Source organism: Xyrauchen texanus, chromosome 33, assembly GCF_025860055.1.
Source record: "Xyrauchen texanus isolate HMW12.3.18 chromosome 33, RBS_HiC_50CHRs, whole genome shotgun sequence".
Lineage (NCBI taxonomy): Eukaryota > Metazoa > Chordata > Actinopteri > Cypriniformes > Catostomidae > Xyrauchen > Xyrauchen texanus.
The window spans coordinates 7,048,294-7,063,793 of NC_068308.1; the positions used below are offsets into that span (position 1 = coordinate 7,048,294).

General features: G+C 37.1%; 1 protein-coding gene across 4 annotated transcripts in view; it reads left to right on the forward strand.

The window, feature by feature from the left end:
- LOC127626585 (probable JmjC domain-containing histone demethylation protein 2C) overlaps positions 1-15,500 on the forward strand; it is a 267,636-nt gene that overhangs the window by 206,698 nt on the left and 45,438 nt on the right. For 2 of the 4 annotated variants that reach the window (XM_052102476.1, XM_052102479.1), the window contains 6 exons: positions 7,894-7,999; positions 10,123-10,247; positions 10,572-10,715; positions 11,414-11,458; positions 11,912-12,170; positions 13,035-14,698. In XM_052102476.1, the coding sequence (XP_051958436.1) occupies positions 7,894-7,999; positions 10,123-10,247; positions 10,572-10,715; positions 11,414-11,458; positions 11,912-12,170; positions 13,035-14,698 (2,343 nt within the window). The remainder of the gene's footprint in view (positions 1-7,893; positions 8,000-10,122; positions 10,248-10,571; positions 10,716-11,413; positions 11,459-11,911; positions 12,171-13,034; positions 14,699-15,500) is intronic. The other 2 variants (XM_052102477.1, XM_052102478.1) reach the window with 2 other exon arrangements.

The following is a 15,500-nucleotide window of genomic DNA, read 5'->3' on the forward strand; positions in this document are numbered from 1 at the left end:
TATTTCAGGTATGTACTGATGTCTGTTGTAGAGCATGTAGCTCATCACCTAGAACATCACTTTTGTATCTCTTGGTGAGCTCATTAAATTGATTTAGATGTTACAGTGTGCCAACTTTGTTGTGTGTTTACATAATATGAATACATTTATAGTTGAAAATAAAGATTGATACATGAATCTAAAGTACTGATACAATATCATGGAAAAAAAGTATCAGGATATGTTAATATTTGAATATCGACACAGCCCTACATATTATCTGGTTCTTTATAATTTATCGGTCTCAAAAAATAACACTGCCTTAACAGCTTTTCTTTATCGGGGTAATGTCATAAACAGTTTAAGCAAAAACAATCGACATTTTAGATTTCAAAAACAATCGACATTTTTTTGCCCATTATTTTTCCGCACTTATTTCACATTGCATGTAAACACCTTTACTGACGTTCTTACTTGTTTATCTAATGTGCTTATCCGTGTGTGCATGACTGTTTACATTTTGACATCAAAAGCAGAGAATAATCTGGTTGTTTAAAGCCTTAATTAAACATGGTTTTCTTGCATTGTCAGATTTTTAAAATAAGCTGATTTATGGATGTTATCAGCATAATAGTGTGTGTAAACTTAAGTGTGAGAGAGTTTTGTAGTGGTTGATGGAGGTGTCACTTGCCCTGGTCAGTGCTGCTTTATTGCGAAATGTTACATTTGTTAATCTTGTAACTGTTTTTATGCCTTGCAACTAAACATTTTGTGTAATGTGATGTATGATTGTGGTTTTTGCGAATTCTAATTATTTAAACTTATCACTAAGGTAACCTTATCTAACTTGCTAACATAGATAAGGTTTTGTCCAAATTTTGATAATGATTTGATAGTCTTTGAGGTATCAGTACAATGCAATCAGTAAAGTTTTACATTGTATACTAGGGCTGGGTGATTCGATGTATCGAATATCATTGATGTCTTACAAAGATCCTGATGACAATTGCGACACTCATTGACAGACGATGAGCGACAATATCGTGAAATGGCAAAACCATGGATCTGGGAAGTCGGCAAATATATAGCCCAGGGTGCGAAACTAGCACCCGCCACCCGTAAAATGTGATGAGGCTGAATACAGTTTGCAAGCTCCTCGTCCAATTGTATTTAATGCACTGCTAATTCAGGTGACCTGTAAGGCATCTCGGAGTGACACATGACAAGTAATGCTGTTAGTCACAAAGACATGGTTTTGAAGAAACACACTTTATTATATTTTTAAGAACAGACAAAAGAAAAGCCGCCAATGCTTGTGTCTGATTTGCTGAATTTTCAGAGACATGCAGCACAAGCCTGTCTCATGGAACAAGTGCATATAAAGAGTTTTCACTCTTTTTTTTCTGTTTTATTTGTCTGAAAACTGTTTACTAGTATATTGTTGCTGATGAGAATGCTGCAAATTATCTCCAATCGTCTTGCGATGTGCTATGAGTTTAGTTTTTGCATTTAGCATTGTGAACGCAACTCTGCAGGTTCAGTAATATATGTATTTGTTTTAAAGAAACAAAGACGAAAGGGATTAAATCATAAAGTAATACAAGACATGTTCATCTTGAACCTATTTTCTTTTCTTTAGGCAGCCTTAACTGTATTACCAAAACGTAATACAAACACAAATTCGATAAGAACACACATTTGGCAGCATTATTTTGGGAACACTTATTTATTATGAATATTATTGTCTTTACATTTATAATTGTCTTTAGTTCTTAATCTGTTGGCTATTAGTAATTTTCCACCTGGTGTCATTGACGGATGTGTGCGTGTTGGCAAATTGAGCCGTTGGAGATGGTAAATGTTTACATTTAATCTAAAAGGTGGTTAAAAACTATTTTTTTTATTTTATTGATTTTTTTCATTTAGTTTAAAGTGCAATTTGAATTACTTTTGGTCCCTTAAAAAGTGGGAGGCACATATACAAACTGTTGTAATTCCTACACTGTTCACCTGATTTGGATGTAAATACCCTCAAATTAAAGCTGAATGTCTGCAGTTAAAGCACATCTTGTTCGTTTCATTTCAAATCCATTGTGGTGGTGAATAGAGCCAAAAAGATTAGAATTGTGTCGATGTCCCAATATTTATGGACCTGACTGTAGGCTAGATATTATTCCTGGCATATATTCAAACAAAAATAACATTGCTGTTTTTTTATAAATATATATATTATTAACATTTTGGAAGTACACGTACAAATTTTAACTACAGGCCTGACTGGGCCATCATAAAAATCCTTAATGTAGAGCCCTGGTTATGTTGTATTGAATTTAATTAGAATTAAATCAGTATAATTACTGACTGGTTGTTCATATGACAACTTGTAGTTAAAGACATGCACAATACTTTAATGTAAATAGTTTAATGTAAAAACAAAAAAAAGCACTTTATGTGTCATTAAGTAGTTTCGTTAGAACCAGTTTTTTGGGGACTAAAAGAATCGTTAAAAATATTGGAACCGGAAGTGTTAATTGAAATCAGAATCATAAAATTTTTTGTGATTCCCATCCCTAAACGTGTGGGAAAAATTTGCTGAACAACAGTGATGGAGATTAGATTTATTTATTTTTTGTTTAGATTCTCCTTTTTCTTTATCTCTCTGTTTTCTTTTTGTGGTTGTGTTGAGGGTGTTAGGGAAAACGAGTTGTCAGATTCCATTCTTGGACGCCACAGAGAGAGAAAGTGCCCAACGCAACCTTGAGGCCAATAAATAAATCATGTCTCCTGCAAGCCTTTAGCTTGAAAATAGAAACTGAAATGAAGGCGTGTGTAGCATGTCCGCACAACAGACGAGAATGTACAATAATGAACAAAGTGACGTCAATTAGTTTGCTTGTTGGTGTATAGGGGGAAAAAATTGGCATTTATTCAATTTCTCAATATGCTACCAAGCTCTCATAATTCAAGCTCTCAAAAAACAAAAAGACAAATTGTTAATGAAAAATTGCCTATACACAATGTATCTTCCAGGCTAGTCTAAATCAATAATATATGTCCTTCAATGAATGATTTGGGTCAAATTTATTGTAAATTAATGTAATTTTAGGACACTGCATGTTGTCCTCCTGATTCATCTGTTGTGCAACCCCATTTATGGCGGCTTACATTGTAATTTAATGGTCCTAAATTTTTCACACTTATGGGGACTGGTAAACCTACGGAGATTCACTCTTAAGGCAAGTAAATTATACTTTGGGTTTCAGTGCATGTGCATGTACTGATGGCAGCTTTGTGCAACTTCTGCGCATGCGCCTGTTGTTGACTGTGCTAAAAGAGTCGAACTGGTCAGTACTGGCTTGGGTATACTTCAAAAGGCTGAGCTCTTGATCTTGCGTGAGAGATTAAATTACATGTAATAGAGAGAAATACTCCCTAGCCATAATATAACCTGCAAAAAGGCATAATTTTAATGTGACAACTATGATCAAATTTACATATGACCACCCATATTTACGTATCAACACCTATTCAGTATGCAGCAACCTGGCCACCGTGAAAATTGACAGTGTGAACTACACCAGTACACAGATTAGCCAATAATACAGTAACCAAGGTAATTTACATTAGCCAATAATACAGTAACCAAGGTAATTTACTTTAATACAGTGGTATTAAAGTCACTGTAGCTTATGTAATAATAATTATAAAATCTAAATCATGGCTGTTTTTGATGCTAGAACCTTGACTAATATAATAAGTTGACTATACAACATGGGTTGAATATGACCCTTACAAAGTACCTGCATTCTTGCTCTCAAGAGAGAACGATGTGCCCTCAATTGCCCTGGCCAGCAATATCACCAGTGCAGTGTGTGCTTTTGTTTACTGACAATTCTATTTGTGTGTGTGTCAGCTGGATATTTCCAGAGCTCAGTTCATGTCTTTATCAGTCCTGCTGTGTGATTGTGTAAACAACTGAAGCTCCTGTCAGCTATCCTGCCCTCTCTGCACTCCTCATCACCATCAACAATTAATCGAAGTGCTAGGCAGATATCCCTCTCACTCCACCAGACCTTGACACACACACACACACACACACACACACACACAAACGTTGATGCAGCTATCCTGACTCTCCATAGACATGATGATTTTTATACTGTACGAACTATAGATTATATCCTCTAACCTTACCCCTAAACCTAACCCTCACATAAAACGTTTTGCATTTTTACATTAAAAAAAAAACACAGTTTGGTATGTTTTATTTATTTATTTTTTTAAAGCGATTTCAATAATGAGGACACTAGAAATGTCCTCATAAACCACATTAATTGCATAATTCCCTTGAATTTACCAGTTTTTAACCTAAAAAATGTCCTTGTATACCACCCAAACACACACACACACACACACACACACACACACACACACACACACACACTTGAATGCTGGGTTCATGTAAAGTGGATATGTAACTTTCCAGTGGTTGTTTTGATATCACAGGTCAGTGGCCTTAATCATTGCAAGTCAAATGTTCTAAAACTTTTCTGTAGCCTACTATAAAATAATGATAAAAATAATGATTTATTAAAAGTAAACGTCTAATTAGACAAATCTCTGATATGGTTGAAGCTTTCCAGGGCCGGAATGGGATTCATATTCAGCCCGGGATGTCATGTCCAAGTCAGCCCATACACAAAAGGGGGCTTGGAGGTGAAGATGATAACAATAAAACAAGATCACAGCAAAAATATGCAATATATGCAATTACTTGAAAATTATATAAGCTCTCCATTTCATTATACCACATACGGCATTCACAAAGTTTTTCACTTTGTCATAAGACTTCATTGTATGTGTTGTAAAAATAAGTGAATGTTAACCCTCTGGGGTCTGAGGGTGTTTTGGGTCCTGGAGAAGTTTTGAAATGCCTTGACATTTGTGCTTTTTTCAGTTGCTTAAAACATATTAATGGCTAAAATCTGATAACACTGTATTCAGCACAAACTGGGATGTGATCAACGTGTGTACATGTTTGTATTTTTGAGAAAATAACATTTATGCATGGTTTTTGAAAAATAAAAAATTCTAAGTCATTGAAATAAGGCCATATAACACATACTAAACCTTTGTCCACGAGACTTTTGAGAACTGGACCTTGTAGCCTAGAGTTTTTGCTACAAAATGATGTGAAAACTATCCTGATCACTTATTCATACAAAACAATATAGTAGTTTAACTTTTGTAAGACACTTTTTAGTGTTAGAAAGGTCATATGCGAGGAGGCATGACTGATCATGAATATTGATTGTAATTCATACCTGAGGTGACAAAAGACGCCTCCCCTGGGCCTATCATGAAGAATGTGACAGAAAGAGAATGAATGTGAGGAGACAATGATCAAAATCAAGTTTTAAGTTAAAAGAAGTAATCTGACTATACATTTTCTTTACATAAATACTTCACTTAATTTTAGACCTACACTACCTTTAAAAGAAGTCTCTTCTGCTCACCAAGGCTGCATTTATTTGATCCAAAATAAAGTAAAAACAGTGATATTGTGAACACTTTAAAAGAACAGTTTTCTATTTGAATATATTGTAAAATGCAATTTGTGATCAAAGTTGAATTTTGAGCATCATTACTGCAGTCTTCAGTGTCACATGATCCTTCAGAAATCATTATAATATGCTGTTTTTCTAATATGGGCATATTTTAAAGTGCATTTTACTCATTTAACCTGAATACATATTTGCAAGCACAAGCTTTGTTGATGATAATGAGGCAGCATAAATGCTAGTTAAAATATAATCTAAATATTCATATTATTTTTATACCACATTACATATCATATTTATATAATACAGCATACAATTTAAATGTAACTAAAACTTGCTTATTAGGACATATTTCAAATTTCAATACTCTGAATCCTGGCTGGCAAGCCTGGAAACAGTCCCACTAGTAAAATATGTACATGTTTATATAAAATAGCATGTCAACTAATGAAAACTAAATTACTTAATTGTCTGAAATTGTATTCTCGGCTGGATCAAGTCACTTTTCAAAATACAAACGTTCATCGGAGTCTCGCTCTTCTGAGTAAAAAGTTAACTCTTCGTCCCTATCCAGGAGTTTCCTCACCTGTATATCGTGCAATCCTCCAAATGTGCAAAAAAGTGAATGAACTTGATGTTTTTAAGGCACAGTCGGGGGCGTTTACCATTTGCATTGATCACCTTTGCACATTACCGTATAAATATCACCGTCTGCCCGTGGGTGTGATCACATTAGGGATAATTAGCCAAGCCAGGAAGCTGTACATCGCTTTGTTTCATACAGATTACATTGCAGGAGAATATTTGTTTTAAATAAAACTTAAACTGTCTTTTTTCTTTCGAAATAAATTTTGTTTTTCTTTTAAAGCAAAAAAGCAGCTAGTCACTGCAACATTTTTATCTGTCTTAGATTATGGTGACATGGTGTATAGGACCGCTTCAGCACAATGTCTGCATAAGATTGACACTGTTTATCATGCGTCTCTGAGATTTATTACAAATTGTAAAAATTTGACCCATCATTGTGAATTATATTCCAGAGTGGGATGGCCATCGTTGTCCAACAGGAGAGCAGGGCATTGGCATATTTTTATCTATAAGGCCATGCTTGGTCTGTTGCCATCCTACATCAGTAGTTTAATCACATGGAGAAGTGCTGGTTCTTATTCATTGCGATCAAATGATCACTTGCTGCTCTTTGTTCCATTTGCCCAAACAGAACTGGGGAAAAGGGCTTTTGTCTGCTCCGCTCCTTCTGCATGGAACTTTTTGCAAAAAGACTTGAAATTATCTGAACTCATTTCCTTAAATGCTTTTAAGTCCAGATTGAGAGAACCTGAATTGACCTGTTTAAATTGTAAATGTTTTTAATTATTTGTGTTGTATAACCTTTATAAATGTAATTGATTGTGTTTTTGCTGCCTCTTGGCCAGGACTCCCTTGAAAAAGAGGTTTTTAACCTCAATGGGACTTTCCTGGTTAAATAAAGGTTAAATAAAAAATAAAAAATAAAAATTAAAAAAAAAAAAAATTTTGAATTGTTTTATTTAAAATAGACATTTTAAATGAATTCTTTAGACATATGTTTCATGTTTGTGTGATAAGTATTCACGGAGTTTCAGTTCATTTTTGTGACGTGTTTCAGATATATGCTCACCCTTTTTATTTTCTTTATTTTACGAAAGCACAAGGTTTTGTTGTTATTGTGAGTGTACACAAATAAAAGTAGACCCTTTATAGTCTCTAATGATGATCTGTATGCCCCAAAATGTCGTAGTATTTTATGTTGTTTCTGCTGTAATGACGAAAAAATCCAGCAGGATGCGCCGGCATGTCCGTCAACCCAAGAGGGTTAAAGGGATATTTGATAATTTCCTCACCCTCATACCATCCCAGATGTGTATGACTTTCTTCTGCAGAACATGAATGAAGATGTTTAGAAGAATATCTCTGCTCTGTTGGTCCATTCAATATAAGTAAATGAGAAGCAGTGAGAAACAGATCAATAATTAAGTCATTTTTTACTATAAATCTCCACTTTCACTTTCATAAGCGCTCTTCTCTCTTAAGAGTTCTTATGTTTTTGAGTCAGTCAGTTTTCCCCTCAAGATTTAGTCTCCGTTGCCCTGTGGTCTCAGAAGAGAATCCTTTTTATGTCTCGCAGCACAAGTGTCTTTAATAAAATAATTTTTCTGTTACTATCTGGCTTATTCCTTTATTCAGACTTTATATGAAATGCCATGACTGCTCAGTTGGTTAATTTTCAACTCCAGGACAGTTACGACTTTACACAATATCCTTGCTGTTTAGAAAGTGATAAACTGACATTTTGTGTTTTGTTTGTTTCTTGCAGGATGAGGTGGACAGTTTAAGTCCTGTTCTCAGGGACTATCCACATCTCCATGAAGAAGTGAAAGCCTGGGTGAAAGACCAAAAGGTTCAAGAAATTTTTATGCAAGGTATGGCAGTCATTGTATCAGTGTTATCTAAAGGGGCTGTAACATAATGGCACAACATCAGTAATCTACATTTTAGGATAACCACCTGTTTTTTGTGTGTTTTAAAGTCAACATGAAATCAAATTTTCAAAAATTACCCTATTGATTTTTTTAATACGCATCTGTGATCTTGTTGTGAACAATTCATCAGTGAATGCGATTCTAAAGATTTTTGTCTTTATAGTACTGTTGTTCATAAAAATGTTGCAACTTTCTCAGACTTTGAAAAAACTTTTCATCAGAGCAGTTGGTTTATATAAAATTTTAGGCTACTGTTGTAGGTAATGCAGCTTTTCTAAAATCTTGCCAATAGTTGATGCAATAATTTAATGCTGGATTAACATTAAAGGGACATTTCACCCCAAAATGAAAATTCTCTCACATAAACTCACCCTCATGCCATCCCAGATGTGTAAGATTTTCTTTCATCTCTGAACACAAACAAAGATTTTTAGAAAAATATCTCAACTTTGTAGGTCCATATAATGCGAGTGGATGGTGGCCAGAACTTTGAAGGTTTAAAAAGCATGTAATGGGCAGCATAAAATAAATTCATATGACTCTAGTGGTTAAATCAATATTTAAGTCCTTTCTTACTATAAATCCCCACTTTCACATTCTTCTTCTTTTGTTTTTGTGCATATCACCACTTACAGGGTAGAGAGAAGAATTTATAGTAAAAAACAACTTTTTTCCCATCCAAACCTTTCATATTGTTTCTGAAGAAATTGATTGATTTAACAACTGGAGTTGCATGGATGATTTCTTCCTTCTTTTTTTATGCTTTTTGGACCTTCAAAGTTCTTTCCACCATTCACTTCCATTGAATGGGACCTATAGAGGTGAGAAATTCATCTTAAAATCTTTGTGTTCAACAGAAGAATCTTGGATGTCATGAGGGTGAGTAAATGATGAGAGAATTTTCATTTTTGGGTGAACTATTCCTTTAATATAATAATCTGACATTAATGGCAAATAACAATAGATTTGATAAAAAAATAAAAAAAAACATTGGGATACATCAAGATGTTCTTGAGGATGAACTTGACATTCGGTCTTCAAGTCTCGGTCAAAAAGCCCCCTCAAAGTATTACTAAAGGAGTAGTCCTTAATAATCCACTGCAAACTCTCATTCAGTTCTGGTTTTATTCAAGTATGAAACGCTCAATTTTCTTAATCTATTACATTCTCAATGGATAAAATCAAGCCCCACCCATTCAGAAATGGATGTTGAGTGTAGGGTGTTGTGGTGGTCTTGGCTGAAGTCCGCAACAAAATCTGCGGCCCACAGTTAGTGATTATTGTTGAACTTTGCAGTTGTCAAGGGGAGACAGAATGGAAAGTGTCTCGAAGCCAAAGATTTTGGTGGAGGGAAAAAAAAAACTGTCTGTGGTTTCTTGTAGCATCGCCTCATAGTTTGTGTGAGAATGTGTGAGAGAGGGAGGGAAAGGGAGAGAGTGAGGGAGAGAGAGGGATTCATTTTGGTTCATTGTAGGCACAAGGACAGTGAAGGGTTAGCTGCTGTGGCGGGGCATATGAGTGATGTGTTCAGGAGTAATTAATGGGAATAACCTACCCTGCACTAATGAGGTCCAGTCTGTTTGGATACCTGCCAGTATTCACTGCAATCAGCTAATGTACGCACAAATTATCAACACCATATCACAAATACGAGGATTGATCTATCATTCCCAGATTAAAAGAATCTTTTCCTCACCTTCATATTGTTCCAAACCCATATGATGCCCTTTGTATGATACGCGTCAAAAGGAAATATTCAGCAGAATGTTAATGCTGCTCTTTTCCATTGCAATTAAATAATGAAGTGAATTGAAACAGCATTATAAATACAGAATATAAAACTCTAAAAGGTGACAAAAAGCATAAAATAGTAGAGTACAGTTTTTTGTGGCAATCCAAATCATTGTTCTTTCAAAATATTTCCCTCCGCTGTACAATAGCTCTCAAATAGATTTGTGTGTGTGTAACCTACATATTCAAACTTCGTTTGATGTTAGTGACCCCAAACACCCATTAACGCATCGTGCCATGAATTACTATGTTTATCTCTGTGTTATCTCTAGGTCCCTATTCTTTGAATGGCTATCGTGTACGAGTTTACAGGCAGGACTCAGCCACCCAGTGGTTCACGGGCATCATCACCCACCACGATCTCTTCAGCCGCACTATGGTTGTCATGAATGACCAGGTACTGGTATCTGATTCCATACAACAAGAGTTTTTATAATTTTTTGTTTATGTAGCATGTTAGGATTAACCTGTTTATTAACCAGTAATGTATATATGAATTTACCTAATGGAAGAATTGTTTATTGTGTATTATTATTTCAATGAAATGTAACTAATTCTTGCATATCGGTGACATTAATCATATTGCTGCTGCCAGCATTTAAAAAAACAAAAAACACAATAAGCTATTCATGGCCAAGCAATTCTGTGATTTTATGCACAGCTTCTCATGGTTTATTGCTTTAATTACTATCTGCATTCTCTCCTTTGACTCTTTGCGTAGGTACTAGAGCCACAGAACGTTGACCCATCTATGGTACAGATGACCTTTCTGGATGATGTGGTACATTCTTTACTGAAAGGAGAGAACATTGGTATCACGTCACGACGCAGGTCTCGGTCTAGCCAGAACAGCAACACTGTCCATGTGAGTGTAACCATATCATGTGCTTTTGTTGCTAGCTGATCAGAGCACCTGCCTTCAATTCCAATTATGTTTGTGTCATGTTAATAAGATAACCAGATTAAATCTATTCGTTTTTAGTAATCCAAATAAGACAGCTGGTAAACTGGAGTAACTTGTCATGTAAATACCATATTAGATGTATTACCTGTAATGGAATCTTCATTTAAATCTTCATGTGTCTAAATGTAAAAAATTCTAGGTGCTACATGATACTTACAGTTGTAAAAATCATACATTTTTGGAGCAAAGAGCATTTTTTCCACAAGTGAACATAAGTTAATATACATAATAATAATAATAATAATAATAATAATAATAAAGAACCATAACAGTCTCTTGGCCTACAGTATAGTTTGCCATTCACTGCACTCTTGTGTGTGAAATACAAAAAATGCAACATATGAAATGACAAGAGTGAGTACTTCAGTTCTTTCAGTAGAGATTATCAGGAATATCCAATTTGCTGGATGTTCTGTCATCTGTGTCTGTAGCTAGCTTTGAAGTAAAGTTCCTATGTGCTTTTTTCAAATAATTTAAAAGAAATATAGAGCCATGTAGTACAAATATATCATTGCTTTTTTAATCATTAACAAGACTTCTCTGTTCCACTTTTTTTCCCTCTGTTTCCCTGTTTTAAATGTTAATTGGGGATATGCAAGCAGACCACAGGAGGGAGACCAAGCGGCACTACAGGAAGCACTCAGGTACCGGGCCGCACCCCTCCTCTCTCCATAGATCTAGAGCAGCTTTTATACCACCTGCATTCCCTGTGTATTATAGCGGTATCTCTGTAGAATGCATATCCCAACTTATTACTAGTGCTAATTTTCTAATAAATGCTTACCTTGTTTCACACACTCTGCTTGCAAGGATTAAGAGGATCTGGGATGAAAGTACTCATTGAAATACAGGAGGGCTGGAAAACATTTTTGAGAGCCATAGGAACTCTTCCTTTAAGCCTAGCTCTGTGACAAAATTCTTACAGGCATGTGTAGAGCATTCGTTGCTGTCAAGGACGTGTTTATTTTGCATTGGTATTGGTGGTGGGGGATTTTGCAGTAAAAACTCTCTCACTCTTTTTTTAACTGAGTGAAATCAGTTTGATGCCTTTTCATGTTTGTGTTTGTTGTCTGTGTACACTTTTGTTTTATTTACAGGGTCACTACACACGTGCACAGGCTAACAGTCCCAGACCCATGATGAATTCATCTAGCTCCACCCCCAAACAGGCCTCTCAGGCCCAGCAGCAGCAATCCCAGCATTCTCAACAGCAGGTATCCCAGCAACAACAGCAGCAGCAGCAGTCGTCACCAGGTCAACAGCGCGGCTTGCGGTGCTTACGTCGAAAAGGTTCCGACAGCAGTGTTCCAGATGATGAGAAGATCAGAGAGGAAAAAATGGACAGTGGAGGAAAAGGTAAAACTGATAAAGATTAAACTTATATCTGTTTTATTGCTTGTTGGGTACATGTTAGTTTGAATAAATGTGTTGCTGGTAGCTACCATACAGCTTGTATGTTGACTGTAATGTCAGAGGCAATTTTAACACTAGTTATAAAAAAGTTTAGAAATTAAATAATTAAAATTTGTGAAAAGTATGAATTAAAAATTATGTATAATGAAGTAATTATGACTGTAACAGTCTTATATAGTAATACATTTAATATTTTGATCTTGTCATTATGTGCTCAAGGTTTTTCATCAATAATGCACTATGGACTAAGGGTTTGTGAGTTGACTGAAAAACTCAGAGGAACCCACTCAAAGGAATTAAATCATATTGAATCTCCTCTCAATTGATTGAAGTTTCCCCTGTTATGGCTTCCATGTTTTACAAAGGCTATTACTGTATGTTTGGCCTAGGCTAGTGCTATATATTAAAGTCAATGGAACCTTCTACTGAATAAGTTCAATGCTAGCCTCTTGGCCAGACAGCTACCTGGTAAAAGATCATATAGATCCTTCCATCATAATTCCTACAGTACAGGGTGTTGGGTCTATAAGAGATGGAGAGTGTGTAGCCACCAGAGTGAAATTGATGTTTTAAGTGTGCATCAATTCAAGCAGGGTCCCATCCATCACATGACTAATGGAGCACTTAAGATTCAATCAGCCTTTTAGTACAAAGTGACATCATCCTGATCTGTGCTTGAATAATCAATTGATTGGGTTTCTTATGCTCTCAGCATTCATGGAAATGTCTGCTGGTGGTATGTTTTGCGTCTGCCTTTGTTTTACCTTTAAAGGTGCATGCTGACATTGAATCCCTCTTTCTTTCTAGATTCCTCTAAAAAGAAAAGCAAGCAGACGAGCAAGCGGCGGAAAGCAGATGAAGAGGAGAAGAAGGGTGGTCTCAAGCGGCTCAAAACAGAGGCATCTGACCTTTCAGAGAGCAGTGACTCTGAAAACTCCAACAAGCGGAGCATAGACTCCTCCTCGGAGCAAAGTTCTGAGAATGAACTCAAATATAAGAGCACTTTAAAAGCTCTAGAAAATGAAGACGAGTCCCTAGAATCAAAACCAGGGGATGAGTTGAGCATAATCAACAGGCTGTCTCCCTGGGATGAGATCCAGGATAAAAGTGCCAAGACAGTGGCTGTTGAGGTGCCTCAGCTGGTGGAGATTGAGCGGCCAGCAGAGAGGAGGTCTCCAGAGGAAAGGAGATCTCCACTGCCACCTCCTGCCTCCTCCTACACTCAGAACCAAGGCTCTGGACCAGCCGAAGTCCAAAGCTGCATTGTTGAGATGAAAAGCACTGTGAAAAACCTCCCCAAGGACCATTACAGCACAGGGATACCTCAGACACACACGCCCAAGTGCGTGATTGATATCGCCGAGGACACCAACATGCCACCCAGTTCCAGAGAGAGCTCAGCAGCTGTATCGGCCCTGCTGGCATCGCAGAAGTGTGAACCCTACATTCCTGAGTCCAAACATTTGGTGCTAAATGTCTCCCACACAAAGTGCAGGAGGCTGGATACCGAGCAGCACCAGAACTCTTGCAGAATGGGTGGAAAAATCGAGGTCATACAACCAGTGACAACAGTGAGCGAGTTAGCGGCCCTGGGCGAGAGAGGAAAGATTCAGCAGCAGTATACATCCATGGTTATTAAAAATACCTCACTAAACGAGGACAGCAGGAAACCTAATAAACTTTGTCCTTCCCCTGACCCACCCAAACCAAAGTCCAACTCGTCCCCGGACATCCTCAAGCACAAGTGCAATCCTTCACCCGACATAAAATCCAAAACTTACAGTGTTCACGAGTCCTCCAAGCCCAAACCAAATACATCCCCTGAGGTGTCCAAACACAAACCGCGGCACTCTGAAAACCAGCCAACAATAGGCCGCTTGGTACTTCAACCCGAGCCGGATGTACATCGCTCCAGTTTTAAGCCTGTGCTGGCCCGTGGGATGCTGTCTGAATCCACAAAAAGCCTGCTTGTCATTGACAAAAATGAGCATTTTACGGTGTACCGGGATCCTGCTTTAGTGTGTCCTGAACCGGAAAACAACCACGTGGCTTACCTGCACCCGCACCTACATCCGCTCCACGGTTCCTCTCATGCCACGTGCCTTACACCCAGCACACACCATCCATCCCACCTCCTCTCTTCTTCCTCCATCAGCCATTCTGTGCACCACCCACTGCTGCCCACCGTACTGCCCACCATTCCAACAACCTCGCTCCTGGGCGTCCATCCCCGGCTAGACTCTGCTGGGCACCTGGCCCTGGCCCACCACCATCCCCACCAGCAGCAGCAGTTCCTGCAACAGCAGCCACCCCCTCCCCTGCTGGCCCAGACACATGGAGGCGCCTCATACAACCAGCTTGGCCTCTACCCCATCATCTGGCAATACCCCAATGGTACCCACACTTATCCCCCAGGGTATAAGTGGGTTCATCCGGAGAATACAGTCAATTCAGACTCCAGCCTACGTAGGGTGAGTGTTCACCTGCCTGTTAGTAGCCATGTGCCAAATTAGTATTCAAGTTAGTATTCAAACCTCAGACTGACTGACTTGATTGTTTATGCTGCTCTTTTTCATTTAATTAAAGTTAATAGTACAGATACTATACTACCATACAATTAGGGCTGGTTAAAAATATTGTTTTTCCAATGTATCGCAATCTTCATTTGACAATCTCAGTATTGATTCTTAAATCCCAAAATTGATTTTTTACTCTATGTGCACCCTATACAATGTTAGAAAATTACTAGCATATGCAACCAAATTGGTCTGTGATTAGCCACTGGCTGATACATATTCAGATTTCACTCACCAGTGATTGAGTTGTGTAGTGGTGAAGACGTTCTGCACCGATTCTTAAAGAGTTTTAGCTAATTCTTGTAAATGGATCCAATTATGAATGTAAACAATAAACATGTTTTAGTTTTGTGTATATGCGTACATGCAATTTCAAGACATAATATTTATTGATGGAATGTTTTGCAAATTTTTAAAGAGCTAAAATGTTACAATTAATATACAACTAATGGTAAAAGTTATATTTTTGTAATGTACTTGGTTAAAAGGTGCCCTGTATAACTAACAGCAGTAGATGAGAGATCATTTCATTTAAATGTTAGCAAAATGGACATATGAATAAGAGTCGAATTGCAATAGAAATGAAATTGTCAATATCAAGCTTTACATATGATAGCTTTATGTGTGGAACAGTACAAAATGTACATGCTGAAAATCTTTCCTTCACCGCAGCTCTCAAATCTCTCTTGCATTTGCC